General features: G+C 34.4%; 1 protein-coding gene across 2 annotated transcripts in view; it reads right to left on the bottom strand.

Moving 5' to 3' along the window:
- Window positions 1–9,006, bottom strand: part of LOC112904150 — a 58,064-nt gene that overhangs the window by 7,029 nt on the left and 42,029 nt on the right. The window contains exon 3 of one of the 2 annotated variants that reach the window (XM_025973503.1): window positions 3,626–3,672. The exons of the other annotated variant lie outside the window; for it this stretch is intronic. Within the exon in view, the coding sequence (XP_025829288.1) occupies window positions 3,626–3,672 (47 nt within the window). The remainder of the gene's footprint in view (window positions 1–3,625; window positions 3,673–9,006) is intronic. 2 annotated transcript variants of the gene reach the window in all.

Raw genomic sequence — 9,006 nt, forward strand, 5'->3', positions numbered from 1 at the left:
TAGTTATTGTTTACTATTTGCAGACATATTGTTAATCCAAGCAATTAATTAATGTATAAAATATATAATGATATAGAGTAAACTACACATGGTACCGACGAATTTAATTTTCGTAGTTGAATTGAATTAAATAAATAACTGCATCCAACAAGGACAATGAGTTCCCAAGAAAATAAATTGTTAAACATTTTCAATAGGTATAATGCTTCGTTATATTTTCATATTTTCAATATGTTTACTATAGATTGTTTTTACTCATAATTAAAATACCTCTTGTGTATATACACTACTGCATAGTTAATAGTATTAGAAAGCTAATTCATTATTATTTTAGTTAGAATATAATAAAAGCAAGCAATTAATAAATGTATAAAATATATAATGATATAGAGTAAACTGCACATGGTACCTATGAATTTAATATTCGTAGTTGAATTGAATTAAATAAATAACTGCATCCATCTGAACTGATATTTACAAAAATACATTACTTCAGTTGCAAACTTAGTTAACGTAAAACACATTCCACAACGACCAACACTAATGGCACTTAAGTGATAAAAAACCGCGGACGTACGTAGAATTATTTAATTATCGCGATTAACCAGTTTTTAATTTTAAAACTTCTTTTTGTTTATGTTTTAATGTAATCTTTCATTTAAAATTTTAACAGCTATATTCTCATGATAGTTCAATCGTTAAATTCATAAACTAATATTATCTATTATTGGAATTTTAAATAAATTAATTTATACTATGCTTTTATTATAGTAATGAAATGTACGCCCATTAACATATGTATTGTACTCACAATGTCTGTATAAAGCTACCCTACCTGAAATTTTTTTAATAATCCTTGCTGTTAAAAAAAAATAAGGTTTTCTCGTATTATGAAGTGCAGACTGCCTAGGCAATTTTACCATGTGGGTAAGTAAAAGGCGAATTTGCTAATTTGAAATTTATCTTCCTAAAACGTGATATTACGAAAATCAAAATAATGATTTATCTAATTCTTTTGTGGTAATTTTAACTGTTTTTCTAATTTCGAAAATGTGATCTATGAAGTTCACATAGCCATAAATAATAACAGAGATAATCATAAAGAATGAAGTACATATTGAATTAATTATTTGTTACTGAAAAGACAATTAAATGAAATTGTTTGGCAGCAAAAATAATTTATGTAGACAGTTCTCAATTAACAATTCGGAACTGTCAGACTCCTGGTGTGCGTTAGAGCCGACCAAATTCACGCAATTTGCCCTATTTTTATTTTTAGCGTTTTTCTGAGTCCACACAATGACCCCTAACATCCGAATGAAAAGTCCGATATCGATGGAAGTGTTATCAAAATTTTCTAGAGATCCTGTGCTCTTGCGGGGATAATAAAAGCGCCCACCTACGATATTTCGTTTGAAAGTTATAGATGTCGAAAGCTTTGGCCTAGTGTTATTTTTGAAATCGAGAATTGAACGCTTTGGAGAACATATCTGGCGAACCATTAGAGATAGCGCAAAAATTCTTGCAGCAATGGATGGCCCGCATCGTCGCGAACAGAAAAAACTTAATTTCGAAACAAAATAAAATAATAAAAATTTTGAAAATTTTGAATTTCTGGTCGGCACAGATTTCGACCGCACATGTCCTATAATGTTCGCACTGAGCCGGGGCATCCGTCTGTGAAAGAATTTTTCAGAAAAGTCCAACCGTTCCGCAGCTACGGGCTTCGAAAGGTCAAATTTGAAAATATTGCGCTCACGGACATGGCCGCGTTTGAAAATTCATAGCTCCGCAGCATGACGTCTCATACATACCAAACATGGCTCATTCGAAGCCCAATAAGTGAGAGAAGTTTTCGACGAAAACGGTTTGGAACTGTGACATTCCTGGCCTGCGTTAGAGCCGACCAAATTCACGCAATTTGCCCTATTTTTATTTTTAGCGTTTTTCTGAGTCCACAGGATGACCCATAACTTCCGATTGAATGGTCCGATATCGATGGAAGTGTTATCAAAATTTTCTAGAGATGCTGCGCAATGCGTGGATAATAAAAGCGCCCATCTACGAAATTTCGTTTAAAAGTTATAGCTGTCGAAAGCTTTTGCCTGTCAAATTTGAAAATATTGCGCTCACGGACATGATGGCGTTTGAAAATTCATAGCTCCGCAGCATGACGTTTCATACATACCAAACATGGCTCGTTCGAAGCCCAATAAGTGAGAGAAGTTTTCGACGAAAACGGTTTGGAACTGTGACATTCCTGGCCTGCGTTAGAGCCGACCAAATTTACGCAATTTGCCCTATATTTATTTTTAGCGTTTTTCTGAGTCCACACAATGACCCCTAACTTCCGAATGGAAAGCCCGATATCGATGGAAGTGTTATCAAAATTTTCTAGAGATCCTGTGCTCTGCGGGGATTATAAAAGCGCCCACCTACGATATTTCGTTTGAAAGTTATAGATGTCGAAAGCTTTGGCCTAGTGCTATTTTTGAAATCGAGAATTGAACGCTTTGGAGAACATATCTGGCGAACCATTAGAGATGGCGCAAAAATTCTTGCACCAATGGATGGCCCGCATCGTCCCGAACAGGAAAAACTTAATTTCGAAATAAAAAAAAATATTCAAAATTTTGAAAATTATTACTCGATGGGTACATAATAAGGTATAAAAATAAAAAATTCTACTCATCTTTTTTATGTTGCTAATAGCCAGTGTATTATTCGGATTGCAAAAGAGTTCTCCAATTCCAACCGCAAGACATTTAGTAGTAAGTGCTATGAAGTTGGGTTAGTTCTGTTTCCCGTTAGAGTAAATTGATTTAACGAAAAAAACCTATTGCTAATTAAGTAGTTATTTATGAAATTTCGTTTTTCATTTTATATATATTAACAAATTCGAAAAATATATACACTTAGTTTTACTATTTTCCTCTGGTCTCGCAAATGATGTTGACGGAGTAATTTTTTTAAAAAATAAACTAGCTCGCCTACACTATATACGCTACACTATACACTGTAACTCTTCAGGTAAAATGGCACACACGCCATAAAGGAATCCTTGGCTATTCGCATTGTTCTTACTTCAACAACCAACATTTAACAATAATTTCACTATTAAATTAAAACATCTTAATTACGTTTGGGTTGCGAGTTCAAAGCGAAGAACTAGTCATAACTAAATGTAATTGCATTAGAAGAGGGATGTATAAATTGTCGTTAGAATTTGCAATGCGCAGGGGACCATACGATCCTTAGTTATGAATATGCAAATGCTATCTTTGTGTAAGTATAGTTTAACGTTATATGTGCATATATTTTGATAGAGGGAATACTATAATATTATTGATAGGTTCCGTTGGCGTGATTGACACAGTCTTAACGAACCAACCTAAAACGTAAAACATTTAACAAAAGTTATTTATACACTAACCACGAATAGAAAATACCACAAATGGCGCGGTAAACGCCATCTGTAGTTCGAATTATATTATTAACCACGAATGTTACATATTTGTTCGTACAGACTATGTCAATCGCGTAATGAGATCAGTTCCAGATTATTCCTCTCAATTAAAAATAATGTCGAAGTAATCGACATATATATGTCTCAAAAAATACTTACACGTCCAATTATTGAGAAACTTTAAATGCCATTTGTGCTCTGTCAACCTGAAAACAAAGACGAAGTCACTTGATAGTAAATTAAGAATGGTTCACGCTACACCGTTTCGGGTCCGTATTACGCACGTACTGAGTCCGTACTATCAACCCTAGACCAAGTTATGCAGTCATGCTACACTGAGCTAAAAGTTAGTATTAGTAAAAGGAAATATTTAACGTAACGATTGCTGGCTGGTAAGCCGGTGCCATCCATATCCAAATTTTGGATCCGAGACAAGGGCAAGCGTCGTCCGAGTCATGGACAGTACACGGCGTAATATGAGTTATTTCAAAAAGAATGTCTAGTACAATTTATGCCAGTATCCCGAAACGGTGTAGTATTAATAATCCTATAGTCTTTTTGGAAGAAAAGAATATAATTTAGTTGTTTTCGTTTTATAAGTAAGTAGATACTTAACAAAGGATAACAAGCAATTCACATTTTTACGTATGTATACATATCAAAAAAAAAAGCTTTTCCATATTATAAGATCACAACATTGTATTTTCAAGTTTTTACGTTGTATTTTTCGAGAAATACGTGCTTGTATCGAAAAAATAACATTTTTCAAGCAGTCCTGACAATCGTCGACTGATTGATGTTTTTTCTGTAACCGAAACACATTTTTTGTAGATTGAACCGGGTCCCCAGCGACAGGCTTTATATAATTAAGTCGAAGAACGTGTAGCTTTTCATCGAAATCGTGATGGCGCTGACGCAATTATATCTTCCGTCTTTTTTCCTTGTTATTTTTCGTTCTTGTTAGTAATTGAATACTAAGCCTTAGGGACAGTAGATATTTTAAAATTTCTTATCAAATTAAAAGGGGTCGTCGAAATCCACTAAAAATCTACCGAACGTAACAGCTATACCGTGGGTTCAGTTTGACAAGTCGATATCCTTAAATCGAAAAGAACCTTGTCAACATTAATCAACTCATAATTAATTGAAAATCTCTACACATGGCATTCATTACGCTATTTATTGAATGCTGCTTGATGACCAAAAGTTGATCGATCTGTTAGAACTGTCTGCTGCGCGGCGTGCCGATGAGAACCAAATAGTTCGAAAATCACCGTATCATCAGCATAATTTTTCATTAAGCTTATGTGACAATCATATGTAACATTTAAGCAATTTGAACGAAAAATTGAACTCCGTAATTCATTGAAAAAGCAATGAAAAGGCTATTGAACCGTCTCGCGATACACCTACATGGAAAATAAATTAACAAGTGAAGTCTGCCTCAGGTGAAGCGAAAGGGCATGCAAATTTTCCACGTTAGTCGCGCCTGGGAAGGTGCGAATTTTGTCGTCGTGTTACAATTTGCGCTCACAGGGTTATCACCCTTCGCTGTTGCGAATGTTTCGAGAGGAACGTTAAATAAACCGGTCCAGAGAGAGGAACAGGCAACCAAGCCAGCCTGGCATTCCCGAAATTAAATGCGGTTGGATAGTTCGCCGCCAAAGGCAACCACCGGATGTGACGTTAGTATTCCTATTACACGCACGAAAGCACTTCTGGTGCAACGCAACCACGAATTTGTCTCATGCAGGACTTTGCAACTTCTGTTCCATTTTCTCTATCGTTTACTTTTGTTCTTTTTTCTACAACACGAGAACTATCAAAGACAACTTGCTGGATGTATCTCAGTTAGAAATTTATACTGCTAGAAGAAATTCAACAATAAAATTGAAATTTAATAAGGAAATCGGAAACTAACTAGCTTAATAATACCACATTTGTATGAACTAACGTCGTGATTTTTCCTAAAACGTGATAAATACATTATAATACGTACGTATATGTGTATGATCCTTATCAAATTACTTATTTCGGGGCTAATCATTTTCTCATTTACCATTCTATTACCTTAACTTCTCATACGTCTAAAATTTTAACTAAAATCGTACAGAGAAGGAAAATATAGTTGAAAATTTAAGAGATATCCAATTAGGGTTTAGACTTAAAAAAAGGAGAAGGCGTATACATAAGACTCGTAGATTTTGACAATGTTAAAGATGTTATATATATTTAAGGATGTAAGGATAAGATTTAGGGAAAAAAGAGTAATATATATATGTAGTTTATATAAGCATCAGCAGGTAGTTATATACAATTTGTGCAACATCGTAGAGAAGTACCCAGGGGCACAACAAGGGAGAGTCCACGGGTGGCTGAGCCCCCACTCGATTGGGTTGGGCACCCAATTAAAGTTCGGTTCAACTAGTTCAAGCGCGTAAATGAGCAGCCGAACTCGATCTTTTCAGATTATACACACCCACAGTGTATAAATATTTATAGTATTATGATGGGAGCACCCAGTTAAACTGTAACGTTGTTGCGCCCCTGGAAGTACCTAAATCTTCGGGAGGGAGTTAAACATTATTACCGGTACCTTTATTAGGTTCAAAACAACTTTAGGTAATTGTATAGAATCTGACAATGAGATATTAGACTCAGCTTTAAATAAAAAGGAAGCGATACTGATAGATACTGAAAATTTACAAAACTAAAAAAAAAATGTTAGCATGCAAGCGATGATCATGATGATCAAAACGACCTTTTCATTTGTAGTACCGAGTAGAATTACAAAAGAAAAACTGTTAGCAGGTTTTAAAATGGGTAATTCAAAATTGGGAAAGCGATCCGAAATTACAGTATCTCATTAGCTTTCACGGTTAGTATTGTATGTAAAACAGTAAATGAGTTTCTAGGTAGTGTTGTTATGACCTTTGCTTATACAATCCCAAGCCAGAAATAATCTGTTTATCTAAAATTAGGTGATTTTCTCATACATATATGTTAATTAAGTAACTGAAATAAATGCGCAGTTTCTAGTGGAAACAAGCAGAAGACTGGTAAATCTAATATTGTTTCTATCTAAAATACGCCTTCAATTATTGCATTGTTGGATTGGGAATAGTACAATTTCCGCGTGTAGGTTTATTTAGTAGATGCCGACTTTTAGTGGCTTCTTGTATCTCTCTCTCTCTCTCTTCTAATGTATATTTTCTAGAAATAACAATTTGACAAGAAGTCGAACTTATCTCGTAACGTAAACCAATGCGAGTCGTATTTGTACTAAACTTGGAAGTGTATTTAGCTACTTGGAATTTCAGAAATGTTTATCAAGTGATCACTCAATTTATCACGAATATGCCTAACCTAAATGGATATTAGGTGGAATATGTTTCAGCTTTTGGTTGCCACCCATATATAACTTTAAGGAAATAAGGCAGGCGCCCTTCAAGACACAGTTAATGGTAATAATAAATTAGAGTGGCTAATTACTCACGTTGAATACACGAAAAGGTTGTTCACGTGTTTAAGTTGTTGGAGGCCTTCGCTCGCTAACTCGTTCATTCAGCCGTTCGCCCGCTCCTAAGGCGAAACAGCGTTTAAGTTTGAATTGCAAATGAATATAATCAATTACAACTCTTACTGTTCGCATTTCAAATTTGCCGAACAGTCAAGATCAATTTTCCTATTTGATTCTAAAAGCATATTGAATCGATTGTTTACATCATTTTAATTAATTCCAAGTTCCAGACTGTAATTCCCAAACGAATGGGAAACTCGCAAGTTTAGGAAGTGGATAAAAGCTCTTCATCAAACCTACGCCCCGAATGACAGACGTGACGGGAAAGTCCTGATAGAAAATCGCTGTTTCCCATAAGCTCTTAGCATATTATTGCGATTAATTTTATCTAATTGTCTTACAAAAGACGGTCTCGATGTATAGTCTATAGATTCTCTAAATGACACTGGATTAAATTTCAATTGGAATGGAATATTTGTTACGTTAGATGAACGACAAAATTGAAGAAATTCTACTGGAATTGTGGATAGAATAAATACACCAATAGCAGTTTTACTATTAAACACATAAAATCGCTTACAATGTTTAAAAATTAAAGGTAAATACTGTTCGTTTCAAGAAGTTAGAGATATGCCCCTTCCCTTTATTAGGATGCGCCGTAGCATAATTCCAAATTCAATCATATTTGTCTGCGGAGCTCATTTCTCCACCGATCATCGAGCGAGAACTAGACAAAAGTGTACAGTACCATTTGCAAAATTATTTAAACTACCTCGTTAAAATTTAAGAATATGCTTTATTTAAAAGCATATTTAGCTAAAAATAATAACAAGTGAATTAACTTAACGCTCTACACACCTATAAAACTTTTGCTTTGTTGTCTATTGTTAATTTATATACATTTTTGTTTTAAAAAATTGCTAAACATTTTCGTCTAGTACTGTACAGTTCTAGCCGATCTCCTAAGACCGCCCATCTAAAGCTCTGCTCGTTCAAGCTCGTTCCAACTATTTCTGTCTTGCTCACGCCTAGTGTGTATTCTTTCTATCTTCGCGCAGATTTTTTCAAGGTCACAATTCTAACAAATTGAAATAGACTGTACATTGTGATATTATTCTTACTACTTTTTACTAAAATCTAGGGATTTGAAATTGAGGGAAAAATTTTTGGAGCGCTTTATAGGAATGTACTAAAAAGGGATTTTTTAAATACGGTGAAAGGATGGTAAATAATATGGGTCCCACGCTCGAAGGGGAGTAATGAGTGGATTATAGAGGGAGTGGAGATAATCTTGTACAGCAACAACAAAAATGTTTTTAGTTAGGGCCAAAGGTGCATGGGATGAAGACGAAAAATGCAGTTGCAACTTATTTAAATTCGTCAAATTATAATATGATAAGCAAACATGTTTTAGTTAGTCCCTGGTACTTTACAACAACATAACATACATATGTAGATACACATACTCCCTTAACAAAAGTAATTGCGATCAATACAATGCGAGACATAGCGAATATGTAAATCCATTTTGCGTATTGCTTCCGATCGTGCTCAAACGCTAAGGAATTATCCGGGATTTACATACCGAGCAAAGCTCAAAATTACTCATGTATTATTATATCCTTTAAGAGAGAGGAAGATGACGTCAATCGCTTTCTTCCTGAACATATTGGACTTCTGAAAATGGAATACCGAACATAGTTCTACTTTACCTTATAACATACGTATCGAATTCCACCAGTCCTTTCAAAGCAACATCATAATAGCACTGAACTTCATTTTGGATGTGTAACATATGATGGAAAATACCACTTGATGTATAGGATAATAAGCAACTGCTTATAACAGTGTAAATTTCTGAATATATGTTTTGTAATTTGACAAACTCCAACCCTTGATTGGTATGGATGAACTATTTCAGAATCAACTTTCGAAAATGTAGATTTTTTAAAGAAATCTAACCATTACAATTACACATAAAACTGTAAACTTTCTGTATCTGTACATTGAAATTATATTA

This window comes from Agrilus planipennis, unplaced genomic scaffold (genome assembly GCF_000699045.2).
Source record: "Agrilus planipennis isolate EAB-ADULT unplaced genomic scaffold, Apla_2.0 scaffold117, whole genome shotgun sequence".
NCBI classification, from domain to species: domain Eukaryota; kingdom Metazoa; phylum Arthropoda; class Insecta; order Coleoptera; family Buprestidae; genus Agrilus; species Agrilus planipennis.